General features: G+C 34.5%; 4 protein-coding genes and 2 non-coding genes across 6 annotated transcripts; 4 read left to right on the top strand and 2 right to left on the bottom strand.

Moving 5' to 3' along the window:
- Positions 1 to 4,470: 4,470 nt before the first annotated feature.
- On the bottom strand, positions 4,471 to 7,975 carry LOC131638202 (lysine histidine transporter-like 8). The gene is made up of 5 exons (XM_058908754.1): positions 7,183 to 7,975; positions 6,192 to 6,325; positions 5,634 to 6,076; positions 5,414 to 5,545; positions 4,471 to 5,313 (listed from the first exon to the last, which is right to left on the bottom strand). Exons 1-5 carry the CDS (start codon positions 7,563 to 7,565, stop codon positions 4,822 to 4,824), a joined length of 1,584 nt encoding a protein of 527 aa, XP_058764737.1. The 5' UTR covers positions 7,566 to 7,975; the 3' UTR covers positions 4,471 to 4,821.
- Positions 7,976 to 11,934: 3,959 nt separating this feature from the next.
- Positions 11,935 to 13,838, bottom strand: LOC131638198 (endonuclease 1-like). Its single transcript, XM_058908743.1, has 9 exons — positions 13,682 to 13,838; positions 13,415 to 13,595; positions 13,227 to 13,319; positions 13,086 to 13,141; positions 12,922 to 13,005; positions 12,699 to 12,794; positions 12,544 to 12,608; positions 12,375 to 12,448; positions 11,935 to 12,235 (listed from the first exon to the last, which is right to left on the bottom strand). Exons 1-9 carry the CDS (start codon positions 13,790 to 13,792, stop codon positions 12,111 to 12,113), a joined length of 885 nt encoding a protein of 294 aa, XP_058764726.1. The 5' UTR covers positions 13,793 to 13,838; the 3' UTR covers positions 11,935 to 12,110.
- A 1,790-nt stretch (positions 13,839 to 15,628) lies between these two features.
- Positions 15,629 to 16,280, top strand: LOC131638207 (large ribosomal subunit protein uL24y-like). Its single transcript, XM_058908758.1, has one exon. It carries the CDS (start codon positions 15,693 to 15,695, stop codon positions 16,131 to 16,133), a length of 441 nt encoding a protein of 146 aa, XP_058764741.1. The 5' UTR covers positions 15,629 to 15,692; the 3' UTR covers positions 16,134 to 16,280.
- Positions 16,281 to 16,992: 712 nt separating this feature from the next.
- On the top strand, positions 16,993 to 17,075 carry LOC131638215 (small nucleolar RNA R38). Its single transcript, XR_009294614.1, has one exon. It is a non-coding gene; the product is annotated as a small nucleolar RNA R38 (small nucleolar RNA).
- A 314-nt stretch (positions 17,076 to 17,389) lies between these two features.
- On the top strand, positions 17,390 to 17,473 carry LOC131638214 (small nucleolar RNA R38). The gene has a single exon (XR_009294613.1). It is a non-coding gene; the product is annotated as a small nucleolar RNA R38 (small nucleolar RNA).
- A 4,689-nt stretch (positions 17,474 to 22,162) lies between these two features.
- Positions 22,163 to 24,341, top strand: LOC131638211 (uncharacterized). Its single transcript, XM_058908760.1, has 6 exons — positions 22,163 to 22,534; positions 22,926 to 23,105; positions 23,187 to 23,268; positions 23,431 to 23,538; positions 23,647 to 23,805; positions 23,998 to 24,341. Exons 1-6 carry the CDS (start codon positions 22,283 to 22,285, stop codon positions 24,192 to 24,194), a joined length of 978 nt encoding a protein of 325 aa, XP_058764743.1. The 5' UTR covers positions 22,163 to 22,282; the 3' UTR covers positions 24,195 to 24,341.
- The last annotated feature ends 681 nt before the right edge of the window (positions 24,342 to 25,022 follow it).

Here is a 25,022-nt window from a genome sequence, read left to right as displayed (position 1 = left end):
TGTAGTCTTCAAGATAGTCAAAGTCAAAGTTAGATTCCCGATGCATAGTCTTCAAGGCGGATTTCTTTTATAAATATGGATAAACGTAAACATGCAGATCATATTACAGCTAAAATGGATAAATATAAACATTATAAGGCTAAAAGGAGGGATTTTAAGAAGGAAATTATCAAACTAATGAAGAAATAAGCAAAGGAAGAGAAGGAGAAGTCTAAGGAAGCTTCAAAGGTTCAAAAGTTTGAAGGAGTATGCACATTTGCTAGGGCCTCCAAAGTAGAAGAAGAGAGGAATGAAGAATAAAATTATCTAATGTAGACACATATGCTGAGGATCTAAAATATAATAACTTCTTAATGAATAAAAGAATTTCCTTCTCTTAGTGTGTGTTGCTATTTACTTCCTTTAACAACACTAAAACAAAAGGCATATCAACAACCCAATAATGAGTTTGTAACTACACAAAGTTATTGTCACAAAATTTGAATAAAACATGAACAATACACATCACAATGTCATTATGTTAAAAAAGAAACCATAGCGATGAACATAAACTTTTAGAAAGAAGTACAATTACCTCAGAGAGAGAGAGAGAGAGAGAGAGAGAGAGAGAGAGAGAGAGAGAGAGAGAGAGAGAGAGAGAGAGAGAGAGAGAGAGAGAGAGAACGAGACATGAACAACAAACAAGGTGAAAATTTCATAAATTCGTTTCAGAAATGAATGAAGATGGTAAAAAATTTGTTATCGTCATCTTGTTCGCTAGGGCACCCTTGTGTGTGATGAATGAAATCAATTGCTTGTTATGTGTAAGTGAAAAGAATTTCACGCAAGAAACAATTGTAATGAAATATCAAACAAATACACGATTGAATGAAAAACCGTGGTTGTTATACTTTTAATTTTTAAATAACAAAAAATATTGAGTCACGCGATTATTTTTATTTAAAAAAAAAAATGTTGATATGGAGATTCGAATCTTGTCACCCAATTTCTATAATCACAGTTAGATTTAAAAATCGTGATGAAATATTTTTTCATAAGATTAAAAAATAATACGCGTAAAAAATAAAATACTCCTTCTATGAACTAGCTCTAGGCATTATAGCCTATAAGCTTTGACTCCTTCAGGATATCCCATGAACATGCATCTCAGAGCTCTAGGTTCGACCTTGTCTTACCTAATGTTAGCATAGGCTACGCAGCCAAATACTCTAAGTTTGTAAAGATCTAGTGGATGTCCCGACCAAACTTCTTTAGGTGTCTTCATGTATAACGCAATCGAAGGATATCTATTTATCAGATATGTTCTTGTCGAAACACCCTATGCCCAAAAACCTTCGTTAACCCAACACTCGTTAACATGCATATAACTCTTTCCAAATTTATTCAATAAAACCTTTCAGCCAAACCATGTTGATGAGGAGTACCTGTAGTAGTTATCTGTCTTGCAATACTACAGGCTGCATAAAAATTGTCGAATGTTTCATTGCAAAATTCAAGGCTATTATCGGTTGTCAACCTCTTGACCTTTTTACCAGTCTCATTTTCGACTAGAGTCTTCCAACTTTTGAAATTCTCAAAAGTTTCATCCTTAGTCTTTTGAATGAATACCCATAACTTTCTAGAATAATCATCAACTATGGATAGAAAATACCTTACTCCTGAATGTGATGGACACCTTTCAGGTCCCCAAAGATCAGCATGGATGTAATCAAGGGATCTATGCGTTCTTTGTTTTCCTTTATTGAACTTCACTCTGCAAGATTTTTCAAGTACACTAGGTTCACAAAACTTCAGCTTTTCAACTTTGTTTCCACCAAGCAAATTTTGTTTCCCCAATTCGACTAGAACCCTTTCGTTGACATGGCCCAATCTCATGTGTCAATTTCTGTCTTCGACAAGGGTTTCGTAGATATAACATCTGCATAACCAATTATAACTTCAGTCTCAAAGGAATACAAGTCTTGTTTTTCACGCCTCTCTAGACTTCCTTCGACCCCTTCATGACTCTTAGGATACTTTTTTCTCCTTGAAAAACATATCCTTTCTTGTCGAGTTCACTAAGAGAAATCAAATTTATCTTTAAATTAGGTACATACTTGACTTCATTCAACAACTTTATTAACTCATCATGGAGCTTGAATCTCACAGATCCAACACATGCAATCTTGCAAGCTTTGTTGTTTCCTAGTAATACATATCCACCATCTTGATCACATAGATCCTCGAACAAGTCTTTGTTTGGAGTCATGTGCCAAGTGCAACCTGCATCCATAATCCACTCCTTACTCGAGTTGCTGCTTGAAACCACAAGAACATCAAATGAGTTGAAATCATCTTGACCCTCTTTCTTATAGTGATAACATCGAATACCAGATGCATCACAAATATAAGACTTCTACTAACTTTTACCCTTCTTCGTGTTGAAATTGTCATCTCTCTTTGTGAATTGCGCCTTAACAGACGGCCTTCACCAGCCGAAGATGGCTTGTGGTCCTTTTGTTTGTTCAAATCCTTATAATACAAGGTTGATTGAACTTCTTCAAAGGTCAGAGACTCTCTTCCATACAATAGAGTTTCTTTGAAGTGAGCATGTGATCTGGGCAAAGCACACAACAACAACATTGCTTGATCTTCATCCTCGATCTTGATATTGATATTTTCAAGATAAAAAATTATCTTGTTGAACATATCCAAATGCGCATCCAGAACTTTGTCTTCACTCATCTTGAATGAATACATAGCTTGTTTCAGGTAGAGGCGATTGATCAACGATTTGGTCATGTACAAAATTTCGAGTTTCACCCATAGGCACGACATCGTCGTCTTTTTCGAAACCTGACGGAGAACCATATCACCAAGGCTAAATAAGATGGCGTTGTGGGCTTTCTTTATCATAGTCATTTTCTCCTTCTTTGTTAACACAGCGTCCATGGTTGCGATTCCCTTCAACACTTCTAACCAACCCTGCTGAACTAGTAGGACTTTCATCTTCAAGCGCCATAAATTGAAATCGTTCACTCTGGTGAACTTTTTAATCTCATACTTCGTTGACGGCATCTTCTCCACGCTCACTGCACTATTTTGTTGTGAAAACGATGTCGAAATAATAAAACATAATCGGTTTCTTTATCGGCAAGAAACACACAAGGGTAGAAAAGAAGGAAGCAATAAGAACACAATGAATTGGTTATAAACTTTTATTTTTACGTTCTATTTGAAACAAGATTATAAGTATTTCAGAATAACAAATAACCTCTCTCACCCTAATTAGGATTTTCACTATGCAATGATGAGAGACTAATATCTTATTTATAAAAAAACTAACATACTAAACTAATGAGCTTTTTCACACAGACCCATTACACAAGCTAACTTAGAGAATAAGCTAACTTAAGTAATTGGGCATAACAAACAAGTCCAATTCGACATGCTAACAATCTTAGCATACTTTGACTACAACATGAGAACAGACTTCGACGTCATGCTATGAACTTGTCGAATTGTTGAACCAAGAAGCTACTCTTCGACCATACTAGAGTTCGATCCAATATCTCACAAAGCACTTATTAACTTAATTCACAAGTAATCAATGAAAAAATCCCAATTCATCATTAAAACGAGATAAAACATCTGTATGAAATTTTTTAACTGTGTATTCACATAGTACAGATAAAAAGAACCAAGAAAACACAAAAACAACAATCCAAGATCTCGCCAAGCAAAAACAAAGCAGTTTCTAGAAAATATTCTCGTTGAGCGAAGACAGTGTCGCGCTAAGAGAGCAATGGTGACACAGGATTTCTTGAGAGTCAAGTTACTTCAAAATTAAGCAAGACACTCACTAAGAAAAGTGGCAACCTGACTAGGCGAGGAATGGCGGTTCAATGCTTCTTGACTAAGTTACTTCATAGTGAATGAAATGTTTACTCGCTAAGTGAGAATGGGCGGCGCGCCAAGCATGACTTAATGGTAAAGATAGGCAAGCGATATACAGACCTACCTCGCTGAGCGAAAAATGCCTGCTTAGACCACCATAAATAGAGGTTACAACCACTCCATTTGAGATTATTGTGTTGAGTGAGATGCTTTCAAAATTCTGAGGGTGTGATTTTTTGAGATTTTTCATAAGAAGTTATTTGATCTTTAATAAATTTAGCTATGATATTACATGTAGTTCGAATTCTAGAAATGTTTCAAGTATTTGAATGTCTCCGCTCAATGTCTCTTTAATCAGAAAATTTTAGTCTGTTTTGAATGTTCCAGCCACTTGGCTCGCCTCGAGCCCGTCGAAGGGGGCCTAGCTCATCCAACATTCCACCCCTGATTGCTCCATTCGACAAAGGACAATGGCCTTCCGGGCGAGCATAACATTTATTTGAATGTTCCAGATGTCATCATGAGCTCTCCAGACGAGCAGGGAGAAATTTCATGCAGTATTTAAGCTAAAAGGAAGCAAAGTAATATGGTTACTTCTTGTAACTGATTCACATTTCTGAAACTCACATAGCTTACAAATTGAAACATTAGACCAGTGTTTTTCTTTTAAAGGTCTCAACAAATATGAATACACAATCATTATTTTACATTCTAAACATAAACATAACAAGCTTCAAAGCTAGATATCACTTAAAATAAACCATGCTCTAACTTTCAGACCATTCATCCCGAGCATAATATAGCGCATCTAACCATCATCTGATACATTTGCGTGACATAATCAAAACTTAATGAATGCTTGGATAGGAAGTAAGTTCGAAATAACCACAGCACCACCGTGATTCCGTGATTCTGACAATCTCATTGCTAATTTCAAACATACACTTAATTGGGCTTGAAGAATTTCAACTTGAGTCCATCATTAACCATGCTCCAAATACCTCCAATCGAAAAGGCCAAGCTGAAAGCAACTCCTAACCAACCGAGAATCCAATTGAAATACCAACTGAAGCTATATTTCGTCGGCTGCTTAATAAGAACCCACATGAAACAAGGATATGCAAAAGTGACCGGTAGAGTGAGTCCTCCTAACAAACCAGCAAGACTTGAGAGGAAAGGAAGTGCCACTCCTATGAAAAAGGACACGAATCCGAAGAAAACTCTAAAACCTGACCGAACCCATATCGAACAAGGACGGTTCGTTCGACTGGTGTATCCGGCTTCAAAACTGTCAAAAGCAGGCATCGAGTATATCTGAAAACTGCTCAAACAGCTGAACACTACAAGAAGGAATGTTAAGGCTAGAATTCCTCTTGAAATGTCATGACTGTGAAATGCATATAGAGCTGTAAGAATCCCAATCCCTCCATTCGGCATCTGTTACAAAATCATATTACGGAAATTAAGAACACTGCAAACCAACATCGTAATATGTTCAGAAGTTGTTTACATTACAATCTCGATTCAGTTTACTTACTTGATTCCCATAAGCCCAAAAGCCTCCAATCGCCATAGGGAATAGGCACATTGCAATGAAGAAATAAGCAACCTTGGCTCCTTTCCACATAGGCACGCGAGCCGGGTGCTTAAACGTTGAAGGCATTGTAGCCTAAACAAAAACAAAAGTGCATATCGTCAAATACTTATTATAAATTCGAAGTAAAAACTATAAAAGTTTATAGCGAATTCATATTTACCTGAATTTCTAGAACCAAATTGTGTCCTCTGAAAGAAAATGCCACGATTCCAAGTGCATTCAAGGCAAGAAATAACGAAGAAGAGGGAGATGTCAGCGCTGGAGATGTCAGCGCTAGAGGTTCGTAAGAGATAGAGGGTGGCCTTTGTTGGCTCACGGAAAGAACCCAAACCATGGTCGAGTAAGTAATGGCTGTAACAGCCCCTATTAGTGAAAGTCCTGCGATTGAATTGAGATTCGGAAGCTGAGAAAGAACAATAGATAGAGAAGTGAAAACAAGGTACCACTCCACTGTGGTTAAAGGATTTGAGGTGCATGTTGGACCACAAACTATTTGGAAAAACAGTTTCATGGTTTCCCCTCCAACAAGAATCAATGCAGTTGCAGTTCCGGCTGATAAATAAACAGTCGGAAAAAGTGCAAGCCATACTCCTAATCTTTCCCCTGCAATGAAAGGTAGAAAAATCATAAACCGACCATTACTAAACCGCGATGATAGCACTCGAATAACAACTCTGGTTCAAAAGTAAACGAATACAAAAATCGCGAACAAACTTACCAAATGCTGCTTGTGCTAGCTCCACATATCTGTTGTACCTTTTACCTGGAACTGCTTCATGCAACTGAACCAAAATCCATAAGGTGTAAAGTTGCCAACAATACGCCACGGTTAGGGAAATAATTCCCCAACTCCTGCAAAATATTTGGTTACAACATTTGTTAGTACGATGATGAGACTGAAATGTTTTTCTAACACCATATCAGTCCATACTAACTTTTTTAGTCAGCTCAATTCGACAAATTCTACGTTCTATGTATAAGTCCTTATGTAAAAACTACTTATATAACAACAGATAATATCAAATCAAATTGCTTTTAAATAAGCTATAAGTCATTTTTATAAGCTATAAGCTATTTTTATAAGCTCCCATGCAAAACCTGTGAAAATAAGTTGAAACCAATTTTTGGACATGTTGTCATAAGATGTTTCCATAAGCTTTCTCAAAATCAAATAGTCTCAGAAGACAGAAGTGCTTATGTCAATAGATAAATTCAAATAAATCCAAACAACTAGTCAAAAAGAACTTGCATATAACTAGAAACCATTAAGCAATTTTGATGGCCAACACAAAGAGAGAATATGGACATAATTCAAAAAGTTGCTTAAAGCAAGGAGCTAATTTAGCTTTAAGAAACTCAAAAGATAAAGGGACAAATTTAACAAGCCTTTTCCCCTATCTCTTTCCATTGAAGCATGCTTGTGAAAGGCTTGCCCCACATTTCAAAAACCCTTCTTTTTATGTCTAGTAAAAGGACAACATATTGAAGATAGTGAACCTCTTTTTTTATCCTAGAAAATGAAAGTAAAGTTTCTGCCACAAAGTCATAGAGAGAGAAAATAGACTCATCTCATACTTCTTGAGCTATAGCAAAGAAATTAGTTCAAACAAGTGAATCCAAACATGTCCAAAATACTTAAAACACATGAATCATTCATAGTGAAAAGGGTATAGCATAGAAAAGAGAAAATGCAACAAAGTTATTATTACCAGCCAAGATAAGCAAAAGCAACAGGCAAAACAAGGGCTTGAAAACCAACACCAGCATTGAGGTTATGAAAAGTAGAGTAATGAGCATTTCCATTACGAGACTCAGTGATTGGAAGCCAAGCATCTTGAGGGTTAAGCTTTGTCAAATGACCAACTTCCTCCAAATAGCCCTTCATGTTTATAAGAACCCTCTTCATTGGTGTCCCTATAGGACTCAAAAACCTCGGAGAAATGAAAGATGTTGGTGTCCATGCATTCGATGATTTAGCTTCCTTTGATCCTTGTCTTGGTGACCTTTGTCCTGATGGTGTCAGTATCTCAGGTGTTGACACTCTTGGTGTAGCTGGTATTGATATCAGTTCAGTTTCTGGTCTCTCCTCCATCACATAAATCACCTTAGAGTAGAGAGGTTGTGAAATGAGGTTAGAACATTTGTTAATGGTATTTAACGTTGGAATATGTTTTTTTGGTGTTGTTTTCAAGTGTTTGGTCTATGAGAGTGGGAATATAAAATGATTTGTGGGTACGAGAAACCATGATGATATGTATGACTTTGTTTACTTTGTTTGAGGAGAAAAAGGAAAAGTGGGAAAATAGTGTGTCTCTGTCTCACTCAGTTTCATTGCTTTGAGGGTTGCAGAGACATGTTGAGTGAGTGTGTTTGTGACCGAAAGGAGGAAGATGGTTTGTGACCGTTGATGAATGGTGTGACGATGGAATGAATGATGGTGATTGAGTTGTGATTGAAAAATGAGAGAGAGTTGGTGTTGTTGAGTTATGTGAGAGAGGGAGTGGACAATGAGTAGTGTGGTTAATTTAAACAATGATGAGACTTGTCATGATACATCAAAATGGAATGTTTAATCAAGATGTTCCAAAATTGGTTGGGTCCATTCATAATGAATTTGACTTAGAGCACTATTCATTTTAATGATAATAATACTTATTAGGGTGACAAATAAGTATGCGCGTCACGTTTAGACTCGTTTTAAAAAAAAATGGGACGGATTGAGTGGACTGTATTGACAATATTGGTTTAAAACTTTGTCCTACTCTAAAAAAAATGAGTTTAGAGCGGAACGGGACCATAAACAAGCTAAAAATTACAAAATTTCATGTTAATGTTAGTGTCTAAACAATCTTAAAAAAACAGAGCAGGAGGACGAACAAACGCATTAAAGAATACGAGTCTAAGATCTTAAACCACCCTGCAAAATAGTGCGACCAAATCGGACATGTTTGGTATAGTAAATTTTGTTTGAAGTGGAGGGAATTGTTAAACCTTGAAAAAGTGTGACCAAAAACAAAAACCTTGTAATAGATGTGAAAGTAGGAGCGTAAAAACATGAAAATTCTGTCAGAAATTACAGACAACCCCACCACCACGTGTCTTTCTGTCTTTGCTGCAGTTCGCATGTGATTCCCGTTGACCATTTGACCATATAAGCATGATCTTGTGTTCATGAGTACATAGATATTATTGTGTTCCTTCATTTCAATTGATTTCTTTGAGCATGAAACTGATGTTATCATGATGTTTTATGTTTAATTACTCTATTACAAACCGTTAGAACTTAGAATTAGATATTTACCTAGTGGGTAAAATTATATTTTTGGAGTTATCATATTTTAAAATATTAAAATATTGAAATTTATTTGTGATGCATATTAAAATAAAAAATTAAATTATAAATTTGTTTTTTTTTTATCAAATTGTTTAATAGTTAAAACTCACTCTTTAAAAGTGAATAAATAGAATATTGCGGATTCGAATCTTCACAGGACTTATGCATTGGATGTTCTTGATTAGTTATCAATTGAGTTAACTTAACGATACTGAATCTTTTAGTTGTGTTAATTAACAAATTAAATTTTCTTATTTTATTTTTTAAATAATTTTAGTCTCTTTTCTCATTTAAATGATGATGTATCTATTTTTTTAATAGGTGTGCCATTCTATTTTACATGTTATTTATATAAATTTATGTGTCTATAGGTACAATTGTCTGTAATTATTGGATGATCTTGTTAGATGTGAAAATGACAATATCTTATCTCAAACGACAATTGATTTTGATAATGAGAATGCATTATGTCAAATGGCGTTCGAAGTCTTTGGTGACAACTCTCAAGCGAGAGTGATGTCAACTACCCAACAATCGTTGATGAAGACACAGTTTTGGATTAGAATGGGGTTGACGTACCAATGCATCAACTCACAGTTTTGGATTTTAGGACTTCTACTCAACCAGTTCCACGAATTCCTTTGGACAACTTCAAAAATCCGAGTTACCGATTCGTCCTTGTTTTTAAAAATCTTCAAATTCCTCGCTTTCCAGATGCACCAGATGCATGCGAACCAAACGACTCTGATACTGCTAGCTGTATTTCCTCCACTACCGAATAGAGCTTCGAATTGATATAGGTGTTCTGTGCACTCTTTTGGCAGCACCAACAACAATCCGAACCACTTGATCACTTGTGCCCAAACACCTGCGAAAATAGGAGACTCAAAGAATAGGTGAGAAGCCGACTCTATCTCACCGCAACCGCCAACACACCGAACATTATCTTGACAAATGCCACATCTCTTTATTAGATTGTCCTTAGTTGGCAATCTATTATGGAACAATCCCCAACCTAGACACGATACTTTTGACGGTATCAATTTGTACCAAATTGCATACCACTTCTTTGTACACTCGAACCTGTTCTCTAACCTAATCGCCTTGTAACTCTCCTTCACTGAATAATCTTCCGAATTCACCATGTCGCCTATGTCTATGCTACTAATGACTCTTCACCAATCTAAATTTTTAGTGGCGTGAGTCATAGTATTACCCTCGATCCCCCTGTACCTATCGCTCAGAGCTTTGAACCAAAGTCCATACCTCTCTTTACTCATTTTTCAGACCCACTTACCTAATAGGGCCTTATTAAAAACACTCAAGTTATTTAGACCCAACCCTCCCTCATTGATCGGATTGCAAATTTTATCCCATTTTACCCAATGAATTTTTTGTTTCTCCTCGCATCCCCCCATAAGAACTGTTTGAATAAAGACTCGAGTTTAGAAATGATACTTGAAGGTGCTCTGAAGAAGGAGAGGAAGTAGACCGGAATTGCAGACAGAAGAGATTTTAAAATTACCACACGACCTCCAATGGATAAATGTTTCTGTTTCCACTTTGACACTCTGGATCTGGCCTTATCAATCACTGGTTGCCAAGTTTTCTTAGATCTCGGGTTAGCGCCAATTGGGATTCCGAGATAGGAGAAAGGAATTTCGCCAACTTTGCAATTCAGAATTCTTGCCGCGTCACGAATCCAGCATTGACAGATATTGACCCCCATGAGACATATTTTGTGGAAGTTAACTTTTAAACCCGATATCATCTCAAATAACATCAGGTTTGCCTTTAGGCTCCTAATGTTGCTCCACTTTTTTTCTCCAATGATTAGTGTATCATCCGCATACTGAAGGTGCGAGAAGCTGTGATTTCCATTATTGAATTTGTAACCGAAATAGTTGGCCGACTCTACTTCTTTTTTCATGAGGAGGTTGAAACCTTCAGCTACTAAGAGGAATAGGAAAAAGGACAACGGGTCCCCTTGTCTAAGCCCTCTACTCACACCAAACTCCTGAGTAGAACTGTCGTTCACCAATACCGAGACCCTCGATGATTTCAAGCACTTCGAAATCTATTTTCTCCACTTCTCATGGAATCCCATCCTAGTCATCACGATGTTTAAAAAAATCCCAATCCACCGTATCGTATGCCTTCTCAAAACCAACCTTGAACAAGAACACTTCCTTCTTCCTTCTTTTGGCTTCATCCACAATTTCATTTGCGATTAGAATACCGTCTAGAATTTGTCTCCCTGCGATAAACGCTGACTGTGTGTCTGAGATGATCGAACTGATCACTCTTCTCAATCTATTTGCCAACACCTTGGAAATAACCTTATATATGCACCCAATAAGTGATATTGGTCTAAAATCTGAAAATTTCGTCGAGTTGATTTTCTTAGGGATCCATACGATGAAGGAGGAATTTGCCCCTTTGACCATTCTACCAAATCTGTGGAACTCCTCCATCATTCTAATGAAATCAACTTTAATGTCAGTCCAAAATTCTTTCACGAATCCTAAGTTCACACCATCCGGGCCAGGACTTTTTGTGTTGTCACAGTCCCATATAGCTATACGTATCTCTTCTTCTGAGAATTCCTTAATAAGCTCCTCCGATTCCGAATTTTAAAATAAATATATAACATTATAAAAATTATATAACAGAATTTTTATAAAAGAATTTTTTTGAACTTTTCTAAAACAAAAATATATAACATTATAAAAATTATTAATGTCTAAATCCAAATGTCCAAAGTTTCGAAATGGGTAGTCGTTTGCTACGCATGTTTGTAGGACTTGTTTGCCGACACACAAGTCCTACATGTACTCAGGAGGAAATGGTGAGATTAACAACATGCTTTCACATTCAAAGAAAGTGCCTCCCGAGCTCATTCACAAGGACCGCCTTATGGAAGGGTGCATGCAGGTGGTTAACACATCGATCAAAGAGCTAGTTACTACTTGAGACGGAGAACTCTGTAGATTTCATAGGGCCAGTCCCGTGATAAAGTGGTTGATTTCAAATAGTGAAAATAACACGATTGTAACAACTAATTTAATTAAAATTTGATAATATATGCATATATAACATGAATTATTGACTTCATCAATCATATGTCTCCAATGCTGTAATTACTTATAACCAAAAGCTGGTCATAGTCATAAATGTAATTGATAATAACATATTTATATACATGTTTTAACAATTAAGAAGAAATGAAGTTAGACCCTATGAACAATGGTCATTAACAAATTCAAACAACTAACATTTTAGTCACATTTTGGATGAGTCTGCTTAAGTAGCAGCTACAAATCCTTCATGGGAATCTCCAAACACTTCGTTCAGGATCATGGCTAATCGAATTCCACCTTGAGCAATTCGTTTCATTACAAATGGCATCCTCGAGTCGAAGTACTCTTCTGCAAAAACCACACACGCAACAAAATCCATTAACATGTAATCAATATGCTAAACTCGTGCTAACCGTAGTTAAACTAACAAAACCAATTGAATCATGACTCAGAGGTCTCATCGGTATGATTTGTGACTTTGAATTACCTGCAAGAGTTGTTCCGGATTTAACTCCTTCGTAACCCCATTTGCAAGCAATTTGTATGCTCTCTTTAGCCCAACTACATGATTATTAGTCCAAAACATATAAGAAACATTAACAACAAAGAGCCAAATAGATTGATTGAATTCATAACAAAAGAGAAAAAGTTCTCACTTATTCACACAAAGAGATAAGTCATTACAATGCTCCCAAGAAGAAACATCTTCTGACCAGATTCCCTGCATACAAGAAATCATAACTTGTTGGTTTTATTTGGAATCAATCAAAAAATCCATGCATGACAAAAAAGTTTGATTATATATTCTTACATTGGTATAGTTTTTCTCAATGTCTTGGAGGAGGAGTGTCACATCTTTGTCATAATAATCTGCTAATGCAGTGAGAATAATTTCTCTGTCCCACACCTTATAATCATAGATTTATAGACAGCATAAAAACAAAAAGTCAGTTTCCTTTGGCTCCAAGAATCTTGAATTCGCTACGTGAAATTGTTTTGTTACCAAGTCTGTTAGTAACATATTTTCTACTTACATGATGCAGATTAGATTTGTGCCTATACCAGCGCAGATCTATCGAGTTTCCACCTTTGTCCGAGGTGAATCCGACATGCATTGGCTGAAAGAGAATAATAATTTTATTAAATTAGTTTCATCCGGTGTATTCACTATTACGATAAATATAATCACAATACAAACCTGATGAATATCGCCCATGAAGTGTGACAAGAACAATAATGCCTCAGTCATATTATCTGAAATAACTCAAATAATCAATATAAAGTAAAATAAGTATAAAATTTTCGAAAGAGAAAAAAATCATCAACACGAGACACTTACATCTCCGATCAGATGTTCCTTCTTTGTAATGTGAAAGTTGAGAAGTAAAATTTTTGACAGCTCCTGCCACACACATATCTTCATGACAGTCCCCTATATTTGTTAACATCAACAAGTTCTCGCATTAATAATAAATACTTTGTGATTTAATTAAAGCATGAACATTAGTACATATAAACAATGCTTACTTGAATACTGAAAACCACATTTTTTATCCGGCGTGTCGATGAAATGAAGCGGACTAGTCCATTTATATTTGTACCAGTGTCGAATTTGGTCAGGCCATACACATAATGCTGATAAATTACCATTCACCGAGGGAGGTAACAAATGATGAATTGCTTCGGATGCCTCGGGTTTTAAAAGTGCCTATAAATTCATAAAAAATTAAAAATCGTATTTAAACATAAATTATTTTACCTTAACGTTCAACCGATTTTTAATATGTTTGTTACCTGCGCTATTAGACATGTCATCTCATGACCCTCTTTGCTCCATCCAATGACACCAGGTAGTATTATAAAAGAAGAACATAACAATACTATCAAGCCTTTCAATATAGCCATATCTTATATGTTTTAATTTGTTTTCCTTGTGAAGGGTACATTACATTACATATATATATTTATAGTTGAATTTATAGGAAAATTAGCTTTAAAGGACACGTTAAGGGATGTTATTGAGTACAAGATTGCAACACCTATGTGTTTAAGTTAACTACTATTGAAATGGCATATTCTGGTATATGCAAAGGTAGTAGAGACATTATATGATATGTGAATAATTGAGACATGTGAAATGGTGTTGTGAATTGGGTGTTGAGTAAAAGGAAACATGATTTGAGGTTTGAGAAATTGGAGTTCTTTGCTTATGGTACACTGTTAGGTAGCTACATGCAATTGGAAGCAACGTGTTTGTGGTCATGATGTATGACTCAATGATGCAATTGTAGTGGGAACAAAGACTTTGGTAGCATTAGTTTTTGCTTCTATGATTACAATGGCTTAAAAGGAGGAACGCTGAAAAATAAATGAGATTGTTAGATTAGAATAAATTGAGCCAAACCTAAATCTAGAATAAAATTTTTTGTTAATCAATTAGACGGGCTATTTAAATGAATATAAATAAATTTACTACCATTCTTATATTATATATTATATTTTAAATTAAAATAAAAAAAATTTAGTTATCTCGAAGAATTTATAAAAATAATCTAAAAACAAATAGTTTTATAAAACTTGTATTATTAGGTAAATTAGCTTAAATTAATACAAATACATATTTATTTTCACTATTTTTTTTAATTTATTAGTCTAACATTAGTTAAATTATTATTTATATATTCAAATAAAATAAGTTGCTAATAGATTAATAAATCAATTAAACTTTGAAAAGATTAATTTTAAATTTAAAAATAATTTTTTGATGAACTATAAATGAGACATGAGTTTTGAATTTTTTTAATATGATGAAGTTAGGTTTAATAAAGTTCATTTCACTCCACTGTTATCACATCAATGGAGTTATTTCTTCAATTGAGTGAAAATTATGCTAATTTCATATTTTTATTCGATTATTTTTCTGTAGGAAAATGTTTATTCAATAAAAGAGTAACAAAATGTTTAGTTAAAGGAAAAAAATTTAAGGTTAAATGGGTTCGGCTTCGCTGAAGATATTCGATTTACTCACACATTTTTGTAAAATAAAACAAGGTTTTGGACCTGCATGTTTTGATGTGTATGCTCCATTTTTTTTACAGATTTTTGCGAGTGAGGATATTAACATATAAATTTGTATTTTTATATTTAAAAGATGCGGTGACTACATACTTGATCCGTCTCACCCTATTATTTATGGGACGAATCAAAATTTTATACTCGTATCTTTTTTTATGTCTGATCCCCCTCAACTTAATTTTCAAGGACTTTGAGAAGAGAACTTAAGCGGATGGAATTCCCCAAACCAAATTTAATTTCTGAAAATTTTAATTGAGTTGACTCGGTATTCTCTAGTAAAACTTATTTAGTTTTAAAAGTTAACTATAAAAGTTAGAAATTAAAATGTTTGGCTTTTGAAATTAATTTGTAGAGTTATATTTATTATTTAATTTATTTTTACATAAACGTGTCTAAAAAAAATATTATTTCTTATTCAACTTAACTTTACTTAAACGTGTTCAAAAAAATTATTATTTATTCAACTTAACCTTACATATTTAATTTACTCAAAAATCAATTTATTTTTCCATAAAACCAAACAAATATTAAATATTGAAGCCAATAAGTTTTGAATAGTTCCTCTCTCACGGGCCTCCATAGTTCTAGCCCAATAAAAAGCCCAATAAGCCCACAAAAACCCAAACCCTAATCAGTGTAACCTTAACACAATATATTGAAGCCAGAAACCAGTAAAAACCCTAGCGAACCCTAGCATCAGCGGCACCTTCATTTCTCAGAGAATCCAAAAATGAAGTTCAATCCACGAGTATCGAGCAGCCGCCGCAAGAGCCGCAAGGCTCATTTCACGGCGCCATCCAGCCTCCGCCGTGTCCTCATGAGCGCGCCTCTCTCCGCCGACCTCCGCGCCAAGTACAACGTCCGCTCCATGCCGGTGAGGAAAGACGACGAGGTCCAGGTCGTCCGCGGTACCTTCAAAGGCCGTGAAGGTAAGGTGACGCAGGTGTACAGGCGCAAATGGGTGATTCACATCGAGCGCATCACAAGGGAGAAGGTGAATGGATCTACTGTGAACGTTGGGGTTAACCCTTCGAAGGTTGTTATCACGAAGCTGAGACTTGATAAGGATAGGAAATCGCTGCTTGATAGGAAGGCGAAGGGGCGTGCTGCTGCTGATAAGGAGAAGGGGACTAAGTTTGCGACGGAGGATATTATGCAGACTATTGATTAGTCTTCTCTTTTGAGTAATTCTGAGTAATTCTGTTATTTTGATTTTGTTAGTTGAAAATTATTATATCAAACTTTGAGAATTTGTTCGGTTTAATTTTGTCATGATAATCAAACTTTTTGCTATATTTATTAGCTTTTTATTAATCCAGTGTTTAATTGTTGTGATTATTCATGTTTTATTGGTTGAAATTTGCTATTCATTGTTAAATAGTTGGTTGTTTAATTTGAAAGTGTTTAAAGTTTTATGTTTAAGGTTATGAGTTTGTGTCAATTATGGGTTTTTTTCAACCCACCATGAAGAGCTATCATGCTTTTATACTATTTTGACATGTTCTGGTAGGCTTATTCCAGTTTTTTTAAGTTGAATTTAGTTAAACTTATTTGTTTTTTGTTGCATATTATGTCATTCTTGATTGAATTTCATGGTTTGAATTGTTGCTTAATGTTTAGAGTAAAATACATGGAACCTTTACCCTCCTTTGTATAAACTCTTAGTGTAGTCTGATAATTTGATTTTTGGTTCTGAAGTTTGAATTATTGATTCAATTTGTGGTGCTCTATAACTAGTTTATGTTTAATTATGCTGTACTTGAATAATCAAGTTTAGGCGAAGTTTTACGTACAAGGGTTTTCTTAGCTGAAGAATTCATGCTTGAAGGATGTCTTTTTATTTTCTTTGTTTTAACTACACCAATGAATTATGTAGTTGTATTTGCCAATCTCTTGTTTCTCAATGTTTTATTCTAAATAGACCACAGAATAGATTTTCTGAATACTCTGCTACAACAACTTTGTTTCTGGTGTTCCTTTTTAACTGTCCTTTCTATTATTTTTGTTTCTGGTGTTTCTCTTGTGGTTAGTGCTATGGAAGATGAGATCAACAATTTTACAGTTATCCCTGTCTGAGAAAGATGATGCTGATATTGTGTTCTCTGACATACACCCTTATGATCCAATATATTGTGCACAGTAACTGATATTTGTTGTACTTGAATGCTGAAAAGTATAATTGGAGATTTAAATGTTTTCGTTTCCATACTGAGGTTTTGACACACAAATGACAAATGTGTGACTAGTTTTTTCTTTTTTCCATCTATAATTCAGTTTTGTATGATTCTTGTTACACATGAAAGTTTTTACTTCTGGTATTTTCACTCATACAAATTGAATGTTAAGTTCTCCATTATTAATTTCAAACCTCATTAATTTTTTCATAATTGCTGTTATTCCAACTATTAAGTTTTCTTTGTATGCTAAGTGCTATGGATGATGAGATTAACAATTTTACAGTTATCCCTGTCTGATAAACCTGATGCTGAAATTGTATTTTCTGACTTGCACTATGCTGCCAATTTTATTGCGCATACTTCCATGCTATGTTATGGTTAAAGTTTCTTTTCTTGACTTAATTAGCATTACATGTTTTATATAGGATAAATTTTTAATTTCATCTATGTTGTTTTTAAGTTCAACTGCCATGTATGTTGAATTTTTGAAATATCCATGTCTGATAAATCTGATGCTTTATTTGTATTGGGTACAATTGATTGCTTTATTAGTTTTAACTACCAATACCTGTTAATCATATGATGAGTGTAATTTATCTTTGATTGTTTTTCTAGAAACTTTTTATTATGTTATATGTAATGTATATAACTTGTTTAAAGTGGCTAAATGTGAACTACATTTTATTGTAGGTTTTCTAAACAAATCAATTTTAGTTTATAGTAAACCTAACTCAGTACCTTAAAGCATTAAGAATTAGTTTCAAGTTCAACTATTAATTAATCTGTAACAAGTAGCAATAAGATTCAAGTTCAGCTATTAATTAATCTGTAACAAGTAGTAATAAGATTCCAGTTCAGCTATTGATTAATTTATAACAAGTAGCAAAAAGTATCACTGATTTAATAAAATTCAAGTTCTAAGTGATGTTGATATTATAATAACCCTAATGGTAACATAATGGTTATTGGTTTCATGTGCGCTAAGTCAAAAGTTATAAAACAATATGTAGAAATATACATGCGGGCAATTAATTTTATGAAATGGTAACTTGACTTTAGCAAATTAAGTTTTCTTTACTTAGTATCCCTAACTCTTTTTGGGCGCAAGACTCATAATAATATGGACAATTTAGCAAGAATTATAACTATGTTGTTAGCAAGACTTGTAACAATACTGACACGGCGAAGTGTTGTTGAGTCTTAGACCACATTTTAACAATTATTATTTGTTAGTATATTATTAAAAACTTGTTAAAATTAAAAGTCATTATTTTGTTTTTTTTTTATAGAAACTGTCCATATTGTATCTAGAGTCATACCTATAAGTACCATAAGTATCATATTGTATCTAGAGTCATACCTATAAGTACCATAAGTCATATTAACTTAAGATGCCAAGGCTATGGGAGAATATGATTTCAAAATTACTCGCACTCTTGGCAACCATTGTGTTGATTTTCTTGTTAATCTAGGTACTTTCTTAGACATTTTGGCTTATTCTTATCCTCCTCTGATGAAACAATAGCACCAGCAGCGATAGAGGCAACAATAATCCTCTTGAAATTAGGTGAAGAGAACTACATTCATCGAATTTGGAGGTCGACAACCATAGCTCTGACATGAACTGGACTTAAATTTCATCCGACGAGTTCCAAGCACTGCCATGGACTACACAACAACTGCCCGAGAGAGTAATTGAACCCCGTCACTTTGCTCTTCAACTATTTCCATAATAGAATTTTAGCTTCTTCAACTATATGCTCAGTCGATCTATCTTTTTCTCTATAAAATTTCTCAATACGCCCTTTCTAAATTACCTAGATACAAACATATTAGATAACAATGGATTTTTTTGTCTTGATTCAGCCCGTTCCGCCCAGCCCGTTGAATTGTTCAAAGATTGGAATAACTGGATTGTGTAACACAGTAGAAATGTTTAATCATCGGGTGATCGCCACCCACACCTGCAAGTTTAAATCACACTAAAGAAAATATGACAAAGACACTTTCAATAGACCTGCAGCCAAATGAACATTTTGTTTGGGAACCGTTCAGCAGCCCTCTCCTGTGAAGGTTATCCTTAGACGAAATTCTGTTTTTGAATAATCGCCAGACTATAACTGCTACCTTTAAAGGGACGGATTTGTTCCAAACTAATGCTTATACATATCGAGGTGTTATTACTAGGGATAGCAAACAGACATGTCCGTCCTGTTTAAGTCTGCCTCGTAAAAGTTTGCAAAAAAAAGGGTGGGGACGGACATAGTCGAGGGTGTGAGTCAATTTTTTTCTCCCCCCGCATAAAAGTGCGAGTTGGCCGGGCCCGCAAAGACTACACCTTTTAAGTTTAAAAATGTATAAAATTGTGTTAATGTTCATGCCTGCAAAAACAATGGCGCGGACACATTTTAAGGTGAGGTCTTAAATCCTTGTCTCGCCTCGCACTAGTGTGCAGGCCGAACGGATCAGTCCCGTTTTGCAACTCGTAGTTATCATATCATTTGAGAGATAATAAATAGAAGAGATGTGAAGATATGCAGAATACCAACACTTGACAATACTGGTAATTCATTAAGAAAACCTTTTGTGGAGTTGAAGCATGATGGTTATACTAGATCTATATGTATTAGGTATATTTCTAATTGGCTATAATGATAATAAGAGATTGGTTAAATAAACATCAAGTGTGAGTTAATTGCGAGACCGCATAAAATACAAGGACATTATTTTTAAAGTAGATTTAGTAAAGCTTGAAGTGAAATAATATTAAAATATTGAGACTATTATGTGAAAAAACTCATAATCACATCTCGCAGATCATGAATAAAGAGTTGTAAAGTCTTTAGATGTGTATAAATATTAGGGGTAATATTTATACATGATTGATCCATTATTAGAATTCTACATATAATATTATGCAAGTTTTATTTGTTATTTTCAAGGTGATAGTGGTGTATGCCATCTTTCGACCTGAAACAAATAGGAATCCTAAATTTAGAGTTGAACACTTTATTGTCGATCAAACATTATCCATAATAGATGACCAAAAAGATTATTGATGTATATTTCATAATAGATTTTTCCATCTAGGATACTAGGTTAAATGTATAAGATTAAATATTGAACTAAATAAGGGTGGCTACATACCGCCCACAATTTATCATATTAAATGTGTGATTTGATATAATTGTCAACATCACGAGAGCCTATAGGGTCACTCGCACAAGAATATATTGATGGAAAAAATACATAAGCGAAGCCAATTTGATTGTGTGAACTTGCAATGCATTAATGCTAATTAGAGAAACACAGTACACCGTAAGATACGATGTACTTATGTGCAATATGGAATATTGTAAGATACAATGTACTTAAGTGTAATATGAAATAGTGTAAAGTACGGTGTACTTTAGTCAAATAAGAAACACCATAAGTAAAATATACTTAAGTAAAATTCATAACATAGTAAGATACAATGTACTTAAGTTAAATATAATACATACGATGTATTTAATGGACTTATTTTGCTTTCAGCCCACACAAGTAGTTCAATAAATAGAGGCTTTGTGTTGAAGTATTTGATGTTTGATCAAATTGAGTTTGTAAAATCCTAGCCATACCTCTCTCTCTCTCTCTCTCTCTCTCTCTCTCTCTCTCTCTCTCTCTCTCTCTCTCCTCTCCTCTCTCTCTCTCTCTCTCTCTCTCTCTCTCTCTCCTCTCTCTCTCTCTCTCTCTCTCTCTCTCTCTCTCTCTCTCTCTCTCTCTCTCTCTCTCTCTCTCTCTCTCTCTCTCTCTCTCTCTCTCTCTCTCTCTCTCTCTCTCTCTCTCTCTCTCTCTCTCTCTCTCATCCATAACATCTAGCACCGTGATTAAATATACTTGGTTCGTTTATACTAAGTAGAGGTGTCGTTGTTCATTCAACGCTCGTGATTGTTTCCAACTTTGTATCAATTTTTAATTGCCATAAGATGTAACTATTTGATATCTAATCACAATCCTTTGTAAGAATTAAATTAAAGAAAATTGTGATATATTTTCATCACGATTTTCTTGCAACATCTGCAACACAATCATCCATATTAATTTGAACCAATGATTCATCCATCCCTTCTAATTTGAGCTAACCTTAAAGGTGTTTCTCACTATCCTTAACCCATCACCAAATTATTAATTTCAGAGACACCTTAACTTTGAGAATCTTGATTGTAAACAATAGTTTGAATACTACCTTTATAAAACATGTCCTTGTGTGTAGCAAACTCTCCTTTGTGATGAAATACAATATTGAACAAACTCATTCTCTATTTTAAATAAACATGCAACACTTGTGTTACCTACTACACCAAACTAAAAATGTGAAAATGCAAGAAATACAATATACCTTCGATCAAATTTCTTGTATGAATGAAACTATTCGATCAATGGTTCAGACTTCCTACAGCGCTTTTGCAATCCGCATTCTTCTTCGATGGTTATGTCGTCCATGGAGGTGTCATAAAATTTTTTTCTCAAGGAAAATTGGGAGGACTAACATAAAAATTTAATTTATCATTATTAATTATACTTGGTGCAAAAAAAAAAATTACAATAACATAAACATAACATGATATTAGTTGGTCTAAGTGGAATTAAAAAAACTCACTTGGCGTTCCACATAGTTGTGAATGCTAGTATATCAACATATTTAAATTAGGATTTAATTGAAATACATAAATAATATTTTACATCGTCAATGAATCATACCCGTTAAGTTGTGGTAGACGATAAAATATTATTTATGAATGATTGTCATTCATTAACCGTGTAAAATATTTTAAACTGACAAATTGCATAACTATTAATCTTTTCAAATTATACTTCTTTGATGTCATATTATTTTGAATTAAACAAATTCCATATTTATTAAAAACAAAAATCAGAATTAAAATTTATTGGTTAATGAACAAGAAGCTTTTTAAAATATCAACTCAAATCAAATTTTCTTAATTAGATTTTTTTTCTTGAATACCAAATCAATTAAATTCGTCAAAAAAAAATACAGCTTGAAATAACTTCTCTCCCTTCACATTCTTGTTTTCTTCTTCAGAGAGAGATTACAGAATAGAAGAAAATTTGCGTGGAACAATCAATCATCAACACTGCAATGAAGGCCATTGTAATAACCTCACCAGGTGGACCTGAAGTTCTTCAACTCCAAGAGGTTCAAGACCCTCAAATCAAAGACGATGAAGTCCTCATCAAAGTCCATGCTACTGCCCTTAACAGAGCTGATACCCTTCAGAGGAAAGGTGGCTACCCTCCCCCTCAAGGTGCTAGTCCTTACCCAGGTCTTGAATGTTCGGGAATTGTTGAATCCGTTGGTAAAAACGTTTCCAACTGGAAAATTGGCGATCAGGTATATAGCTTTTTTGATAATTTCTGAGATGGGTTTTTCTTTATATTCAAAATTAAATTCTGGGTCTGTAAAAAGTTTTAAGCTTGATTGTTATAGGTTAGGAAAGTTACAATCTTTATTATCAGAATTATTAGGTCTTGTTTGGATTATTGGATACAACTTGAATCAATCTGTTTTAAAATAAGCTAGATATCCTGGAGAGCTTATTTTCATAAGCTAAAAATAGCTTATAGTCATAGAAATATCATAGCTTTTATAAGCTCATTTTTGTCTCATAAGTGCTTAAGTTGGTAAATTAGCTTAAATAAGTCAATCCAAACAGTTCTATGTGAGTATGTTTTCATGTGATTATGGATGGATATTATGAGGTGTGGCTGGTTTCACTTTACAGGTATGTGCTCTTTTATCTGGTGGTGGATATGCTGAGAAAGTAGCTGTTCCTGAAGGACAAGTTCTTCCGATTCCGTCTGGGATTTCTCTCAAGGATGCAACTAGTTTTCCCGAGGTTGCGTGTACTGTGTGGTCGACTATTTTTATGATGAGCCGGTTATCTAAAGGGGAAACCTTGTTGGTAAGTTCTTGTAATGGCTATTTGATTATATGCTAATTAGTGTTGCCTAATAGTTAAACTGTTAACTTTGTTCGTTCTCAGATTCATGGAGGTTCAAGTGGAATCGGTACATTCGCAATTCAGATAGCTAAGTACATAGGAGCGAAAGTATTTGTTACTGCAGGTTCAGTAAATTTTTTCATGTTTTTAAACTTTTAGTTACTTTTCGTAGGTTTAGGCATTGAGATTACTTGTCTACCTCATTTGAAAACCCCTTCGCGTATATTGTCATATTGAAATTCCAAGCGATGTTTGCAGAAATTTTATTCTAGAAATTGCTTAGCAGGTAGTGAAGAGAAGCTAGCTTTTTGCAAGAGTATTGGAGCTGATGTCGGTATCAATTACAAAACCGAGGACTTTGTTGCAAGGGTGAAGGAAGAAACTGGCGGTCAAGGTATTTTACGTCTAGGAAGCGTGACGTTAAATTCCAAGCATTCCTCAACATTATGTGATATTGTACCACTTGCATCCTAATATTATCTTTGATGTGGTGTGGTGGCAGGTGTCGATGTTATTCTTGATTGTATGGGAGCATCCTACTTTCAAAGAAATCTTGATAGCTTAAATTTCGATGGAAGGCTTTTTATTATCGGCTTTCAAGGGGGTGTTACTACACAGGCCGATCTACGTGCTATACTTGGCAAGCGTCTCACTGTACAAGGTATTACAGATTCTGATATATGCCCTATACTAATAGATACTCCTCTCATTGCTCAATTCACTTTTGCGTAAATATATTTGAACATAAATCACTTTACATTCAATTCAAGTCATATGTAACATAAATCATTTAAGTGGTAATGGTATATGCATATCGATAATTCATGAATATCGTATGGTGGATTATGTGCAGGGGCTGGTTTGCGGAGTAGAAGTCCTGAAAATAAAGCTGTGATCATTAGTGAGGTGGAGAAGAATGTTTGGCCAGCAATTGCAGAAGGAAAGGTTAAGCCTGTGATCTACAAAACTTTCCCTCTTTCTGAAGCTGCTGAGGCGCACCGGCTTATGGAAAGCAGTCAGCATATTGGAAAGATATTGCTCCTGCCATGAAAAACACTCGTCAGATGCACGCGACACAAAATACTTTTGGATCATTTGAGTTTAGACCATTGTGTTAAATAAAGTTGTGGTTTACAATTACATTGAAATGTGTAAGTTAATTTGTGAACTAAGAGGATAATATTTTAACTTCTTCTATTTTGGTTTCTATTAGTTTTTTTTATCTATCTTTCACTGCTTACTTGAATGCTTTGATAGCAAAATTGGAACAATTACAGCAAGCTCTTCATGACCTCATAAAACTGATTCACAAATTTTACTAAGTCCTCTTCCAAGAAGCTTCAACATTCTCGAAAGAATTTGAAGTTCAGTCCATCTGGTTTGGGGCTTTTTTCATCTTTAGTTTCCCAAACTGGTTTTCTTATTTCCTCACTTGTGAACTCTTCTTACGGTCTTGACCTATTTTCCTAATATCTAACCCCTCCAAAGCTTGCCTAACTTTGAATGGTTATTGGAATCTTCCCTCCAAAACTTTGATCACTTCATTTGTTACTCCTTCAACGTCTAATACTCTTCCTCTTCCTCTTCGACTTATTTGAATTGGTATTATAGAGTTTCTTCTTCTCTCCATTATGACTTAATGAAAGTATATTGTGTTGGAACAAAATCTGTTCACACTCTTTGGATTTAAATGATGATAAAGTATTTAAAGAACAATAGAATTCACTAACATTTGCTTAAGTGTGTAGGATCATAAAGCTGAAATTTAATTAGGTTCTGACCAAATTAAATTGATTATAAAGAAGAAACAATTTATATTTTCTTTAAGCAAACTATGACTTTTGAATAGAACCTCAACGCCAAAGTTATCCCAGCCTC

This window comes from Vicia villosa, unplaced genomic scaffold (genome assembly GCF_029867415.1).
Source record: "Vicia villosa cultivar HV-30 ecotype Madison, WI unplaced genomic scaffold, Vvil1.0 ctg.002220F_1_1, whole genome shotgun sequence".
Classification (NCBI taxonomy): domain Eukaryota; kingdom Viridiplantae; phylum Streptophyta; class Magnoliopsida; order Fabales; family Fabaceae; genus Vicia; species Vicia villosa.
Note: the sequence above shows the minus strand (reverse complement) of the source record. Positions and strands in the feature narration are given on the sequence as shown.